The 17307-nt window shown below is 46.0% G+C and overlaps 1 protein-coding gene across 1 annotated transcript in view; it reads left to right on the top strand.

The window, feature by feature from the left end:
• The first annotated feature begins 1572 nt into the window (after positions 1-1572).
• The window catches only part of LOC128686648 (zwei Ig domain protein zig-8), a 120568-nt gene continuing 104833 nt past the window's right edge, over positions 1573-17307 (top strand). Inside the window, exon 1 of the mRNA XM_070084373.1 lies at positions 1573-1682. Coding sequence (XP_069940474.1) covers positions 1578-1682 — 105 coding nt within the window. The 5' untranslated portion in view covers positions 1573-1577. The remainder of the gene's footprint in view (positions 1683-17307) is intronic.

Below are 17307 nucleotides of genomic sequence, written 5' to 3'. Positions count from 1 at the left end.
ACTGACCCACATGACAAATGATCTGCTAACACGGAGATATGTATAGCCGGGCAGGGTTTTATTACACAACGTTTCGCCCAGAGGTGAGCTCTACTTTAATTGAAAATGCTTACCTTTGAGCGAGACGTTGTCTAATCAGTGTTTACTCTGCTCCATATGTCTTTATTTCACTTTATTTTACTGACCGACATTTCGACATTTTTGACATTCACTAGGAAACCTTCACTAACAGAAGAAAATTTGGAGTTAGAAGTCCAATGAGTCTATTTTGAACGAAATCTTAAGGTTCGCTTTTAATTTGAGTACCATGCAATAATTCAGGTGAAAAAGAACGACACATGGATTCTATTTGGTGAAAATAAAGTTCTTCTTTGAGTGATTTGCGTTATGCGCCACCACGAGCGAACCAATTAGTCGTGCATGTCACTGAAAGAGAAAAGAAGTTACTGCATTTGTCTCTGAAGAGACGCAACTTCTTCCGAAATCTGGACAGTGATCGTTCCATAAATTTTACGTCTTTGGGGAAGGAGTAGCGTGGCCGGAGGGAGAAGACTTTGGGGGTACCTTATAAAAATTATTTTCAGAGCCAAACTTCTAGAAAATATTATAGAATCTTTATATTTTATTTAAATAACATTTATTCCTGTAACATTTATATAGTTACTCTGTAATATATAATACAGAGGCTGACGTTTAATTTTTTATGATTTGTGTGTGTTTGTGGCGTCAGAACTCTCCAACACTTGTACGTTTGTTTACGGAAATTTCTGTTTTCCGAGACAACGTGTACACCTGATCCAGGTGTTCAGTATTAATTGTCGTATCTTGTACACTTGGGGAAATGTTTTTTTTTTAATTTACTTTCTGCAGCTGATACACACACACACACACACACACACACACACACACATACACCTTCGCTTATGCAGAAGCCTCTGTGTTGTTCTCTGATACTAGATTTAACTAAGTCGACTGGTACCCTTTAAAATGCCCTCTGACTCACATCAAGCCCAACACATTTCATCCTGAACTCCCCAGAGCACACTTCTCTGTGAACTCTTTCCCACACACTATCTAATTATAGCCTCCACCCCTGCAGCTACCTCTAACTACATTAATGTTCGCTTCATCACATCAGAATTTGTTACCGAGATTCTAAAAAAACAAAATAGAGAAGAAAATCTTTATTCATAAAAATTAATGCTTATCAAAAATGTGAAATGAGTTGATAACTTTGCTGGCTGTAAACTGTACACTTTGTAAATATGTAAATATGTAAATATATATATATATATATATATATATATATATATATATATATATATATATATATATATATATATATATATATATATATATATATAAAATGGTGAGCAATAAACCCTTTTGGATCATACAGATTTCCTCCCATATAGATATATTTTTTATTTGTTGATAACCTCATAAAAATAACCTAAAGTGTTAACTGTGAATTGTTCCAGCTGCGTTATTGTGACTTCATTTCTTGCCCATCCCCTCCGTTTCTTAGTCTCTCTCTCTTGAAGATGCTCACGGTATTCTCTCCCACAGGAGGGACAATGTCGGAGGAACCTAGGTTCGTGGAGCCCATCCAGAACGTCACCATCGCCGCTGGGAGGGACGTGAAGCTCTCCTGTGTGGTCGACAACCTCGGTACTTACAAGGTATGTTACTCAGCACACCCTGTATGTTCTGGAGCCTCAGGGGTTACACACACACACACACACACACACACACACACACACACACACACACACACACACACACACACACACACACACACACACCACATAACCACCAAGAGACACATACAAGTGATATATCGGTGACCAAATTTATTGTTGACAAGTACCACGTAACAGAAAAAAAAGGAAAATAGACCTCAGGAACACTGCAGTAATGAAATCATTGCAGACAGTGAAAATACCTAAGAGTACCTGTAAAGAGTAAGTAATCACTGAAAGATAAAAGTGTACTCAGAGAAAATGCTACCACCAAAACATCGAAGAGTACTTGTAAAGGGCAAGTTATCACCAGATCACACGCTCTTATGGTACTGTCATATGTGATTATACAAAACGCTTTCACAAGAGGCGCCTTGATGCAGGCGAAGGGTTCTTGATTAATGAAACTGGAAGTATCCTCTCCTTTTTGGCGTCAAACGTTTCTCTTCCTCCCTTTATCCTTACGGATTTAGCCCTTTAAAATGAATATCATAAAAAGTGACGGTGCACTGTGAAGACTAAGCGCAGGAAAGCAATAAGTATGACGGTATACTAAGAATTCTGTTCACCACGAATGTTTAACCAAAACTGTAACAGCAGCTATGGTACAGTGTCACTTGGTAGAGATTGAATCCTTACACGGTAGAGACAGGTAGATAAAGAAGAGGGGTGTGCAACTGCTGCGTATCTCTACTATGACTACGTTTCGCCCACCATGGACTTCAGACTAATCAAGGCTAAGGGACTGATTACCTGTCAAGGCTTGATGACTGATTACCACATCTATGATTTCCATTATCTCTGTATCGAACCGAGAAAAACCAATGATTGGCGAGACGTTGTTAATAAACACACCCAGGTGTTGCACATATCTTTTTCTTAGAAATATGTCCATAACACACACACACACACACACACACACATGTCTGAGCCATGGAAGACAGCAAATGTAGTCCCAATCTTTAAAAAAGGAGACAGACATGAAGCACTAAACTACAGACCAGTGTCACTGACATGTATAGTATGTAAAGTCATGGAGAAGATTATCAGGAGAAGAGTAGTGGAACACCTAGAAAGGAATGATCTCATCAACAGCAGCCAACATGGTTTCAGGGACGGGAAATCTTGTGTCACAAATCTACTGGAGTTCTATGACATGGTGACAGCAGTAAGACAAGAGAGAGAGGAGTGGGTGGATTGCATTTTCTTGGACTGCAAGAAGGCGTTTGACACAGTTCCACACAAAAGATTAGTGCAAAAACTGGAGGACCAAGCAGGGATAACAGGGAAGGCACTACAATGGATCAGGGAATACTTGTCAGGAAGACAGTAGCGAGTCATGGTACGTGGAGAGGTGTCAGAGTGGGCACCTGTGACCAGCGGGGTCCCACAGGGGTCAGTCCTAGGACCAGTGCTGTTTCTGGTATTTGTGAACGACATGACGGAAGGAATAGACTCCGAGGTGTCCCTGTTTGCAGATGATGTGAAGTTGATGAGAAGAATTCATTCGATCGAAGACCAGGCAGAACTGCAAAGGGATCTGGACAGGCTGCAGACCTGGTCCAGTAATTGGCTACTGGAGTTCAATCCCACCAAGTGCAAAGTCATGAAGATTAGGGAAGGGCAAAGAAGATCGCAGACGGAGTACAGTCTAGGGGGCCAGAGACTACAAATCTCACTCAAGGAAAAAGATCTTGGGGTGAGTATAACACCAGGCACATCTCCTGAAGCGCACATCAACCGAATAACTGCTGCAGCACATGGGCGCCTAGCAAACCTCAGAACAGCATTCCGACATCTTAATAAGGAATCGTTCAGGACCCTGTACACCATGTACGTTAGACCCATATTGGAGTACGCGGCACCAGTTTGGAACCCACACCTAGCCAAGCACGTAAAGAAACTAGAGAAAATGCAAAGTTTTGCAACAAGACTAGTCCCAGAGCTAAGAGGTATGTCCTACGAGGAGAGGTTAAGGGAAATCAACCTGACGACACTGGAGGACAGGAGAGATAGGGGGGACATGATAACGACATACAAAATACTGAGAGGAATTGACAAGGTGGACAAAGACAGGATGTTCCAGAGATTGGACACAGTAACAAGGGGACACAGTTGGAAGCTGAAGACACAGATGAATCACAGGGATGTTAGGAAGTGTTTCTTCAGCCACAGAGTAGTCAGTAAGTGGAATAGTTTGGGAAGCGATGTAGTGGAGGCAGGATCCATACATAGCTTTAAGCAGAGGTATGATAAAGCTCACGGTTCAGAGAGAGTGACCTAGTAGCGATCAGTGAAGAGGCGGGGCCAGGAGCTCGGACTCGACCCCTGCAACCTCAACTAGGTGAGTACAACTAGGTGAGTACAGGATCCATATATAGCTTTAAGCAGAGATATGATAAAGCTCAGGGTTCAGGGAGAGTGACCTAGTAGCGACCAGTGAAGAGGCGGGGCCAGGAGCTTGGGCTCGACCCCTGCGACCTCAACTAGGTGAGTACACACACACACACACACACACACACACACACACACACACACACACACACACACACACACACACACACTTATTGGTCACTGAATTAGAGAATTGTGTAAAAAATGCAAAACATCCAGTAAGCAACAGTTCTGTGGGGGAGAGCGCCTTGTTAATGAAAGAGATCGGAAGAGAATAGTCAAACTGGCAGGAAAGCGACATTAACTCAAATAACCACACTTTACAATAGAGGTATGCATAATAGTATCTCTGAATGCACAATGCATCGAGCCTTGAACCTGGGCTACAGCAGAAGACCACACCAGGTTCCACTACTGTCATCTAAGAACAGGAAACTGAGCCTACAGTGAGCACAGGTTCACCAAAACTGGACAGTTGAAGACTGGAAAAACGTCGCCTGGTCTGACGAATCGCAATTTCTGCTGCAACATGCAGATGGTAGGGTCAGAAGAAGCCTTCGGGATGTGGTGGAATGGGTGATTCACAGGATTAGTGTGTAGCCGACAAATCTGCTGCAACTGCTGCAAGTAACGGCGGTTTATCTGAGTCAGGTATTACTCTACACTCTTTTTAAATACGAGATATTATGATTATTAATTATTACTTCTTTGTTATTATTATTACTATTATTGATATTATTACTATTATTATTATTACTATTATTGTTATTATTATTATTACTGAGGCACTAATCTATGTGGGTTATTTATTTCAAGGACTAGTGGAGGCTGGGGGAGGGTCGTAAGTAATGTCTGTTGGGGAGAGGGTCCTAAGAAGCTCTTGCTGGGGAGAGGATCGTAAGAAGCTCTTGCTGGGGAGAGGATCGTAAGAAGCTCTAGCTGGGGAGAGAGTCATAAGAAGCTCTAGCTGGGGAGAGAGTCGTAAGAAGCTCTAGCTGGGGAGAGAGTCGTAAGAAGCTCTATCTGGGGAGAGAGTCGTAAGAAGCTCTAGCTGGGGAGAGGGTTGTAAGAAGCTCTAGCTGGGGAGAGGGTTGTAAGAAGCTCTAGCTGGGGAGAGAGTCGTAAGAAGCTCTAGCTGGGGAGAGGGTTGTAAGAAGCTCTAGCTGGGGAGAGGGTTGTAAGAAGCTCTAGCTGGGGAGAGGGTTGTAAGAAGCTCTAGCTGGGGAGAGGGTTGTAAGAAGCTCTAGCTGGGGAGAGGGTTGTAAGAAGCTCTAGCTGGGGAGAGAGTCGTAAGAAGCTCTAGCTGGGGAGAGAGTCGTAAGAAGCTCTAGCTGGGGAGAGGATTGTAAGAAGCATCTGTTGGGGTCGTTACTTCCTCATGTGTCTGCAGTGTTGTCCTACATGATGGGCGGAGACAGTGAATAACTTTTAATAAGACGAGAAAGAGTTAAATTAAAATACTGAAATGATTTAATTGTCGCATCGAGTCCTGGGTACTGATGCGTCGAGTCCTGGGTACTGATGCGTCGAGTCCTGGGTACTGATGCGTCGAGTCCTGGGTACTGATGCGTCGAGTCCAGGGTACTGATGCGTCGAGTCCTGGGTACTGATGCGTCGAGTCCTGGGTACTGATGCGTCGAGTCCTGGGTACTGATGCGTCGAGTCCTGGGGTACTGATGCGTCGAGGCTGTGCGCGCTTTTGTTGGGGTTTTGTTTTCTGTGTGTATGTTACCTACCAAAATTTCCCTGTGTTGAGCACCAGCTCTTGGGCCCGCTTCTAAACATTTAGTTGATGGGATATTTCTCTCTCTCTCTCTCTCTCTCTCTCTCTCTCTCTCTCTCTCTCTCTCTCTCTCTCTCTCTCTCTCTCTCTCTCTCTCTCTCTCACTTCCATATTTCCTCTTTGAAAGCGTTAATGTATATTGCTTATGACGTGATATTCCCTAATGCATCCCCATTTTCACTCCCCTAACGCTGCAACTGTCCTTATTAGTGTGTCTATTTGAGTATTCAGCTTCTATCTTTGTCCGCTTTTCCCACATCCTTCCTGTTCACAAAAGACTGTCCTTGTTTACTCTTTCTCAGAGATTACCATTTCCTACTGCATGCACCCATACCTATGTGTGCCTGTGCATAGACACAAAGGTGTGTATATACACTAAAAGGTTTGTTTTAAACCCTTAAAGAGAGAACCTTCCAGGGTTCGCATACCGTTTGTGTACCCCAACGGGTATGCGAGGGGAAAGCCCTGAAAAAGCGGGGGTTATGGTTGTTCAGACACTCAGGAACCATTAGCGTGTTACCGCCAGCACTACCATCTAGCGGGCTGAGGCTAAACTTCAGTTCCTCTGGTCTGATTTGCTTTAATTTCTCCTCCTGGTAGTATTAACTCTGACCGCGGGTTTAATCCCGCCCGTGGTATTGTTTGTTTGCAATCGTGTCATTACGATTTCGTGAGTCAGTATTAACCTTACCTGGTGTGGGTTGAATTTTGGAGAATCACTTCACCTCCACTCTTTTGATCAGGTAATGTGATCTACCAGGAGTATTTCTGTTCATTGTTATTGATTTACCTGGTTACCAGTAGTGACATTGGAAGTAGAATACCAACCTTTGCTTTTCTTCAATGTTATACATATTTAACCCTTATGTAACTAGTGTTGTTTTCTTTATCATCAACTCTGCTACTGGCCTGGTCAACCAGGGTAGACGCTAGTTAATTGGAGCAAGATACCTGTCTACAGGACCTGGTAGGACATTACGACTCCTCACCTCTGAAATCTGATTTGTGGTACTACGACCAAGTAGTGACAGGAATTCCAGAACATCGGACGAATACCGCCACCCAGGATAGCCAACACCATTTCTTCTAAAACATCACAGAAGACCATCCTAGGCTTAAGATACTCCTATCTCAACATCCTACTGGAACTACAGCAGCCAATTTTTATTATATTTGTTTTTAACTGAAATCTTTAGAAAATTATCATAATTACTATCCATGAAGTTATTAATATTCTTTCTTCTTTTGTTCAGGCGGAAGGCGTTCCCCTGACACGAATAAATCGTGTCATTATGATTTCCTGAGTCAACGTATTTTTGTGTCTGTACTCACTAGCACAGTGAGGTGTTACACTGGATGGTATTCATTCTTCATCAAGGAATAATAGTCTTATATCTCGAGCTTTTCTCAGCCTCTCTGAAGGTATTCTTTTGCAAGTAACGAGCACTTGAACTCTAATAAATTGGACACATGTCCAACTGTTGTACATATCTAATTTATCAACTTATCGGTTCTCTGAAGCATTTATCTATAAACTCTTTGTTGTTCGATGGCATGATAGTCTAATTTGTTCAGTGTCTCTAGAAAAAATCACTACTGAACCAGATATTGCGAAATGCCAGTCACAATAAACGTGAGTCTAATGGCAAAAACGATAACGAAAGGACAGCAACCGTAATAAGAGCAGTTGCAACAACAGCCGCAGCAATGGTGGTTGCTGATGAAGCAGTAGCATCAGCAACAGTAGCCGCAATAGTAGTAGTAGTATGTAGTAGTAGTAGCAGCAGCAGCAACAACAACAGCGGCAGTAACGTCCTCAGCAGTATAGACAAGAACATTAATAGCAGAAGCTCTTACAACCAATAGAAATAAACGGAAACAGCAGCATCAACATTAACAATCAGCAGAATCAGTATTACTACTAGTAACAGCGGTAACAGTGATGACAGCAGAAGTCCTTACGTATTAGTATGTAATAATAAAATACCTTCAGAATTTTATGCAAAGAATATATTTCTAGATACAGTATTGAAGAAAACATTTTCTGGAAAATCAGTGAAGAAAATACCATAGACTGACCAGCGCATCCAGAGATTTAAGGATCATAATCTGACCAGAAATCGGTGCTTTGTACTACAAACTTTCATAGTTTTCTGTTTCCTACAATAAGTTAAACACCCAGTAATAGGTTGTGTGTTTTCATGGCGTGAGAGGAGGGGTGGGCATGCTGACTTATTACTGTACAAAGTGAGTACTTTACTTTCTCTCTGTGAGAGGTGAGCTGACTTTCATTATTGTTCCATCTCCTTCCCCATCCACGCTGGCACAAAACCCATCGTTTTCGCAACCCTCGATTTTTATGGGTTGGGTCTTTATTTTTTCGAATTCAGATAAAGTAGATAAAGTTGTTTCCACATTTTTTTTCTAACGTTGATGCACTGCCATGATTCGAAAATTATCAGGCTGAAGGAATAGACAGAATTTGTTGAGTTGCGCTCTGTTGAAGGATATGAAAACTAATCTTAGGCTGAGCTGATTTTTTAAGTGACTGCCTTGAAAAAAATTTTTGGAAAGAAATTGTAAAGGTTTTTAGATACGAAAATATTGGTCATTTTAGAAGATTTTAATTAAGGCCAAAATCCGAGTTTTATGATAGGGAATTAGTGTTTTGGAACCTCCTAGAGGCAGTAAAGTACTGAATTAACTTTAAGGAGGCAGAAAGCTAAGAAAAAACAAGGATGAAACGGTTAAATACAGAAACGAAAAAGAAAAGCATTGATTTAGGAGCAGAGATGCAAATGAGTAGAATTAATAAAGACCAAAAAGGCACAACACCGTGACTGGAATAATACACAAATAACCCGCACACGGGAGAAAGAAACGTAATACGACGTTTCGGTCCGACTTGGACCACTGACGAGTCACACTAACACTCGAAGGTGAGGAAGATAGTACACAGGAGAGGAATAAATTGCCAAGAAGTGCGAAAATAAAGACAAAGAGTTGCAAGACAAGCTGCAGTTATGATAGTTTTTCGCTCTGTTTGTCTTTATCAGCTTATGACGTGATAAAGTTTCGCACACAGCAAAACGTTGTCCGTATAAAAGCTTGTTCTATCTTCACGCTTATCAGTAGTAAATTGTTTCATCCTGCCAAGCAGTGTTATTCACATAAATATTGAAAATAGCTATTGTAGTACTATGGAAATGGTTGAGGGTGAGTAGGTCTACAGAAGTGGATCTACAGCAATACTGTGCATGTTCTCTCTCTCTCTCTCTCTCTCTCTCTCTCTCTCTCTCTCTCTCTCTCTCTCTCTCTCTCTCTCTCTCTCTTTCTCTCTCTCTAAGGTTTCGTAGAATCAACATGTGCGTGTGAGATAACAGGTTATAACATTTTTCACAGATCATTAGACAGTGTTTGCATCTTTAACGGATCCAGCCTCTTTACGCCCTATTCAGCCATGCACTCTTCTAACGACTTCTTCTATTTCTCCTCTATCTTCTACTACTGCTATCACCATCTGTCTCCTCCTCTCCTTCCATTCTTCATCCTTTTTCTCCTCTTCCTCCTTTAACGTCTTTTTTCTAGTATTAGACAACAACCCTTCAGAATGAACAAGTACATCTATCACGTACATACACTCACAGTATGAACGCACACCTGTCAGCATACACCTGCACATAAAGAACAAGTGCCCCGGTGGTGCCCCGGTGGTGCCCCGGTGGCTAAAGCTCTCGCTTCACACGCGGAGGTCCCGGGTTCGATTCCCGGCGGGGTGGACACATTTCGACGTGTTTCCTTACTCCTGTTGTCATGTTCACCTAGCAGCAAATAGGCACCTGGATGGAAGTCGACTGGTTTGGGTCGCATCCTGGGGGACAAGATTGAGGACTCCAATGGAAATAAGTTACACAGCCTTCGATGACGCACTGACTTTCTTGGGTTACCCTGGGTGACTAACCTTCTGGAGTTAAAAATCCGAAGAAAATCTTATCCAAGTGCTTATGCCATGTGCATACGCCCACTTAAGTCTGCCTAAACACATCTACCACGTCCTCATATGTACATAGTGAACACGTACACCTGCCACGCACACACAGAGTTAACAAGCAACAGAGGTGTTCTGTTCGTTGCTGCTAAAGAAAAACTTTCCAGCACCACCTGTTAATTATTGGAAACTTTAAAGTTTGTTTCCGAGGAGTTGCCAGAAGTATACAGAGACTGTCGCTAGAGTTACACTCACATCCAGTCACTATTCGCTGTTATCTAGTCATTAAACGCTCATATCCGGTTACTAAATCGTCCTGTTGTGTGTTAATGACCGTCTTAATAGATACACTCGCAGTCACTATTCGCGTTTATCCAGTCACTAAACGCTCACATATAGTCACGCTCACAACCGGTTACTTTATAGCCCTGTTGAATGTTTAGTGACTGTTTTATTCGCGAGATATGCTGGGATAACCACATAATACCCACTATACCTCCCAGTTGGGTGTATGTCAATTGTCGTGCCAGATACGAAAACATATAGTCACTATATTGCTCTGTTGTGCGTATGTGACTTCCCCTTTTGCATGGAAGTTCTTATATGTTTACTTTTGTTTTGCGTATTCTAGGGAGACGCTGGTCTTACGGTTGCTGGTAGTCAGGTCTTGCGGATGTCTTGTGGATACTTGTAGTTTGGTCTTGCAGATGCTGGTGGTATGGTTTTGCAGATGCTGGTAGTCTGATCTTACGGATGCTGGTAGTCTGGTCTTGCACATGCTGGTAATCTGGTCTTACGGTTGCTGGTAGTCTGGTCTTACAGTTGCTGGTAGTCTAATCTTACGGATGCTGTTAGTCTGGTCTTGCGGATGATTGTAGTCTGGTCTTGCGGATGCTGGTAGTCTAGTCATTCAGATGCTGGTATTTTCGTCCGAAGCTGGAAGCTCAGTCTTACGGACGCTGGTAACTCACTCAAACAGATGCTGGTATTTCGGTCTTACGGATACTGGTATTTCTGTCTTACGGACGCTGGTAATTCTACCTTCAGTACGCTGGTAGCTCGAGAAAACGCGCAACACAGCCAAAAGATAACTCACTGGGGTTCGTTAACTGATCTTGCATAAGTCGAAGATGACCATCTCGGGTGAGTTCGACTTTGAAGATAACTACGGTGAATGTGTTTACAACCCTTGGGAGAGCCGCTGTTTACTTTAACGGCCTTACTTTTTCCCGCTGCCATAACCACGTAGAAACTGTCTCCGCTCCTTGTCAGACATCGAAGGTTTAAACTGCTAGCACTTCACAGTGAAACAATTCTTCGTCGATTCTGCCCAAGGGTGACAGTACGAGTCACATGCTCAGTTACCTGGCTTACCTGGCATATAATTCCGACAAGGTGTCAGGTTGTTAATGGTATACAATACTGACAAGTTCAAGAATAAGACATGTGTAGCATTTGGGTATTTTTATTGCCGAACGTCGAGGCTAGGAAGGAGGCTCCTGTGTTAGGTGAGGGATGGAGGCTCCTGTGTTAGGTGGGTGATTGAGGGAGGCTTCTGTGTTAGGTGGGTGATAGAGGGAGGCTCATATGATGGTGGGTGATGGAGGGAGGCTCCTGTGATAGGTGGGTGATGGAGGGAGGCTCCTCTGTTAGGTTGGTGATGTAGGGAGGCTTCTGTGTTAGGTGGGTGATGGAGGCCCCTGTGTTAGGTTGGTGATGGAGGGAGGCTCCTGTGTTAGGTGGGTGATGGAGGGAGGCTCCTGTATTAGGTGGGTGATGGAGGGAGGCTCCTGTGTTAGGTGGGTGATGGAGGGAGGCTCCTGTGTTAGGTGGGTGATGGAGGGAGACTCCTGTGTTAGATGGGTAATGGAGAAACGTTCTTGTGTTAGGTTGGTGATGGAGGGAGGCTCCTGTGTTAGGTGGGTGGAGGGAGGCTCCGGTGTTAGGTGGGTAATGGAGGGAGGCTCCTGTGTTAGATGGGTGATGGAGGGAGGCTCCTGTGCTAGGTGGGTGATAGAGACTTTTGTGTTAGGAGGGTGATAGAGGCTCCTGTGTTAGGTTGGTGATGGAGGGAGGATTCTGTGTTAGGTGGGTGATGGAGAGAGGCTCCTGTGTTAGGTGGGTTATGGAGGGAGGCTCCTGTGTTAGGTGGGTGATAGAGGCTCCTGTGTTAGATGGGTAATGGAGGGAGGTTCCTGTGTTAGGTTGGTGATGGAGGGAGGCTCCTGTGTTAGATGGGTAATGGAGGGAGGTTCCTGTGTTAGGTTGGTGATGGAGGGAGGCTCCTGTGTTAGGTGGATGGAGGGAGGCTCCGGTGTTAGGTGGGTGATGGAGGGAGGCTCCTGTGTTAGGTGGGTGATGGAGGGAGGTTTCTGTGTTAGGTGGGTGATGGAGGGAGGCTCCTGTGTTAGGTGGGTGATAGAGGCTCCTGTGTTAGGTTGGTGATGGAGGGAGGCTTCTGTGTTAGGTGGGTGATGGAGGGAGGCTCCTGTGTTAGGTGGGTGATGGAGGAAGGCTCCTGTGTTAGGTGGGTGATAGAGGGAGGCTCCTGTGTTAGGTGGGTGATGGAGGGAGGTTTCTGTGTTAGGTGGGTGATGGAGGGAGGCTCCTGTGTTAGGTGGGTGATAGAGGCTCCTGTGTTAGATTGGTGATGGAGGGAGGCTTCTGTGTTAGGTGGGTGATGGAGGGAGGCTCCTGTGTTAGGTGGGTGATGGAGGGAGACTCCTGTATTAGATGGGTGATGGAGGGAGGCTCCTGTGTTAGGTGGGTGATAGAGACTTCTGTGTTAGGTGGGTGATAGAGGCTCCTATGTTAGGTTGGTGATGGAGGGAGGCTTCTGTGTTAGGTGGGTGATGGAGGGAGGCTCCTGTGTTAGGTGGGTGATAGAGGCTCCTGCGTTAGGTGGGTGATAGAGGCTCCTGTGTTAGGTGGGTGATAGAGGCTCCTGTGTTAGGTGGGTGATAAAGGGAGGCTCCTGTGTTAGGTTGGTAATGGAGGGAGGCTCCTGTGTTAGGTGGGTGATGGAGGGAGGCTCCTGTGTTAGGTGGGTGATGGAGGGAGGGTCCTGTGTTAGATGGGTGATGGAAGGAAGCTCCTGTGTTAGGTAGGTGATGGAGAGATGCTCCTGTGTTAGGTGGGTGATGGAGGGAGGCTCCTGTGTTAGGTGGGTGATGGAGGGAGGCTCCTGTGTTAGGTTGGTGATGGAGGGAGGCTCCTGTGTTAGATGGGTGATGGAAGGAGGCTCCTGTGTTAGGTGGGTGATGGAGGGAGGCTCCTGTTTTAGGTGGGTGATGGACGGAGGCTCCTGTGTTAGGTGGGTGATGGAGGGAGGCTCCTGTGTTAGGTGGGTAATGGAGGGAGGCTCCTGTGTTAGGTGGGTGATGGAAGGAGGCTCCTGTGTTAGGTGGGTGATGGAGGGAGGCTCCTGTGTTAGGTGGGTGATGGAGGGAGGCTCATGTGTTAGGTGGGTGATGGAGGGAGGCTCCTGTGTTAGGTGGGTGATGGAGGGAGGCTCCTGTGTTAGGTGGGTGATGGAGGGAGACTCCTGTGTTAGATGGGTAATGGAGAAACGTTCTTGTGTTAGGTTGGTGATGGAGGGAGGCTCCTGTGTTAGGTGGGTGGAGGGAGGCTCCGGTGTTAGGTGGGTAATGGAGGGAGGCTCCTGTGTTAGATGGGTGATGGAGGGAGGCTCCTGTGCTAGGTGGGTGATAGAGACTTTTGTGTTAGGAGGGTGATAGAGGCTCCTGTGTTAGGTTGGTGATGGATGGAGGATTCTGTGTTAGGTGGGTGATGGAGAGAGGCTCCTGTGTTAGGTGGGTTATGGAGGGAGGCTCCTGTGTTAGGTGGGTGATAGAGGCTCCTGTGTTAGATGGGTAATGGAGGGAGGTTCCTGTGTTAGGTTGGTGATGGAGGGAGGCTCCTGTGTTAGGTGGATGGAGGGAGGCTCCGGTGTTAGGTGGGTGATGGAGGGAGGCTCCTGTGTTAGGTGGGTGATGGAGGGAGGTTTCTGTGTTAGGTGGGTGATGGAGGGAGGCTCCTGTGTTAGGTGGGTGATAGAGGCTCCTGTGTTAGGTTGGTGATGGAGGGAGGCTTCTGTGTTAGGTGGGTGATGGAGGGAGGCTCCTGTGTTAGGTGGGTGATGGAGGGAGGCTCCTGTGTTAGGTGGGTGATAGAGGGAGGCTCCTGTGTTAGGTGGGTGATGGAGGAAGGTTTCTGTGTTAGGTGGGTGATGGAGGGAGGCTCCTGTGTTAGGTGGGTGATAGAGGCTCCTGTGTTAGGTTGGTGATGGAGGGAGGCTTCTGTGTTAGGTTGGTGATGGAGGGAGGCTTCTGTGTTAGGTGGGTGATGGAGGGAGACTCCTGTATTAGATGGGTGATGGAGGGAGGCTCCTGTGTTAGGTGGGTGATAGAGACTTCTGTGTTAGGTGGGTGATAGAGGCTCCTATGTTAGGTTGGTGATGGAGGGAGGCTTCTGTGTTAGGTGGGTGATGGAGGGAGGCTCCTGTGTTAGGTGGGTGATAGAGGCTCCTGTGTTAGGTGGGTGATAGAGGCTCCTGTGTTAGGTGGGTGATGGAGGGAGGCTCCTGTCTTAGGTTGGTGATGGAGGGAGGCTCCTGTGTTAGGTGGGTGATGGAGGGAGGCTCTTGTGTTAGGTTGGTAATGGAGGGAGGCTTCTGTGTTAGGTGGGTGATGGAGGGAGGCTCCTGTGTTAGGTGGGTGATGGAGGGAGGCTCCTGTGTTAGGTGGGTGATGGAGGGAGGCTCCTGTGTTAGGTGGGTGATGGACGGAGGCTCCTGTGTTAGGTGGGTGATGGAGGGAGGCTCCTGTGTTAGGTGGGTAATGGAGGGAGGCTCCTGTGTTAGGTGGGTGATGGAAGGAGGCTCCTGTGTTAGGTGGGTGATGGAGGGAGGCTCCTGTGTTAGGTGGGTGATGGAGGGAGGCTCCTGTGTTAGGTGGGTGATGGAGGGAGGCTCCTGTGTTAGGTGGGTGATGGAGGGAGGCTCCTGTGTTAGGTGGGTGATGGAGGGAGGCTCCTGTGTTAGGTGGGTGATGGAGGGAGGCTCCTGTGTTAGGTGGGTAATGGAGGGAGGCTCCTTTGTTAGGTGGGTGATGGAAGGAGGCTCCTGTGTTAGGTGGGTGATGGAGGGAGGCTCCTGTGTTAGGTGGGTGATGGAAGGAGGCTCCTGTGTTAGGTGGGTGATGGAAGGAGGCTCCTGTGTTAAGTGGGTGATGGAGGGAGGCTCCTGTCTTAGGTTGGTGATGGAGGGAGGCTCCTGTGTTAGATGGGTGATGGAAGGAGGCTCCTGTGTTAGGTGGGTGATGGAGGGAGGCTCCTGTGTTAGGTGGGTGATGGAGGGACGCTCCTGTGTTAGGTGGGTGATGGAGGGAGGCTCCTGTGTTAGGTGGGTGATGGAGGGAGGCTCCTGTGTTAGGTGGGTAATGGAGGGAGGCTCGTGTGTTAGGTGGGTAATGGAGGGAGGCTCCTGTGTTAGGTGGGTGATGGAAGGAGGCTCCTGTGTTAGGTGGGTGATGGAAGGAGGCTCCTGTGTTAGGTGGGTGATGGAGGGAGGCTCCTGTGCTAGATGGGTGATGATTTTCTAAGACACGAAGATAATAGTCATACCATATTTTGAAACGGCAGAAAACAGAACACAAAATAACGAAACACAACTGGAAACTTGACATTCAGATGAACCAAAATGACACAATAAATAATTCTTTCAGACAAAGACAGAGCAACGACCACATAAAGTGAAGGTAGGGTCTTTCCCTGTCTCCCTCTCCCTCCTTCCCCCCATCTCTCTCTCTCTCTCTCACACACACACACACACACACACACACACACACACACACACACACACACACACACACAGAAACATGCACGAGTGTGCGCGCTCACACACATTCACAATCAGCCAATCACTGCCTCTACGAGATTGCCATAATTCCATAATTCCGCCATGATTCCATGATTTGCCATATTTCCATTTGTCTTTCCTCTTTCTACCAGTTCTGATTCTCTCTCATTCCCTTCCCAATCCCTTCCCAGCCATATGCACGTTTATTTCCCATCCCTCCCACCTCGCTATGGCTTCTCATCACCATCCTTTCTTCCTCACAATCCCATTCTAATTCTATATCAGTGTTCTAACAGTGTCCACATTCCTTCGTAAATGCCTCCCAGTGCCCGCATCCCTTCAAAATACCCTCTCACTCCCTTAATAGCTGCTAGATCCTGCTAACCATCTTTTTAATTTCCTACCAGCTGCCCCTCATTGCATTCTTAATCCTTTCTATATCCTTTCCCAATCCCTTTTTACCCTTCTTGCTCGTTCCTTATCCTTTTCCCTTCCTTTGGTTTAATCCTTCGTTCCTTCCTCATCTCGGCTCCTCATTATCTTGCCTTTCCATCCCCTTCCTCCTCTCTCCCCTCTCCCTTCTCCCCCTTCCTCTTCAACCTACTCCTGACCTCTCCCCTCTTCCCAGTTTCCCTCCAACAACTTCCCGAAACGACATTTAAAACTGATAAAAAATAATTACTGGCGTGAAGTCTGCAAGTGCAGGCAACAATAGGGTACACTCGCTAAATTTTTCAAGCGTCGTTTATTGTGTAAAGTACATAGAGACTGTAGCAGGAGGACAATTTCCAGAGCAGAAATGACTTCGGTCGATGGAATCCCAAACAAGGCAGTTGTCTGGCCCTCCCTCTCCTCCTCTTTCTCCTCCCTCCTCCTCCTCCTCCTCCTCCTCCTCCTCCTCCTCCTCCTCCTCCTCCTCCTCCTCCTCCTCCTCCTCCTCTTCCTCTTCCTCCTCTTCCTCTTCCTCTTCCTCTTCCTCCTCCCCTTCTTCCTCCTCCTCTTCTTCCTCCTCCTACTCCTCCTCTGTTGAAGTCTCCTAGCTCAGGTTATCGGATTTCAACACCTTTGAGCACCATCCTGCATGATGGTGCATGACAGGGGAAATATAACTAGCTTTTGTTGCAATTGTCATATAGAATAGGGTTGTAATACACTGCAGATGTTTCCAACTGTGTTATCAAAAAATCCTTTCCTCCTCCTCCTCCTCCTCCTCCTCCTCCTCCTCCTCCTCCTCGTCAACTTGCAACAGCATCACCACAATCTGTATCGCTCTTTAAAGAAATAAGAAATGTCGCTCATTGCCAAATTCAGCATAAACTTGATACTCATTCTCTCACCAGAACTAACTCACAAATGAGGGTGAAATGGAAACCTCATACATTTCCTTTTATGCATTCTGGTAGGATTGCTGATCTTCTCTGTCTGCCCCATGACCATGTAAGATAACAGATAAAGCTTATAAACTTCTATTTGTAATCAGTACACACTTAACTTTCCTGTGTACCTCTTAATATTTCTTGATCCTGTATTATTTCCTTTCTTA

The sequence above is a fragment of the Cherax quadricarinatus genome, chromosome 12 (genome assembly GCF_038502225.1).
Source record: "Cherax quadricarinatus isolate ZL_2023a chromosome 12, ASM3850222v1, whole genome shotgun sequence".
Classification (NCBI taxonomy): Eukaryota; Metazoa; Arthropoda; class Malacostraca; order Decapoda; family Parastacidae; genus Cherax; species Cherax quadricarinatus.
Note: the sequence above shows the minus strand (reverse complement) of the source record. Positions and strands in the feature narration are given on the sequence as shown.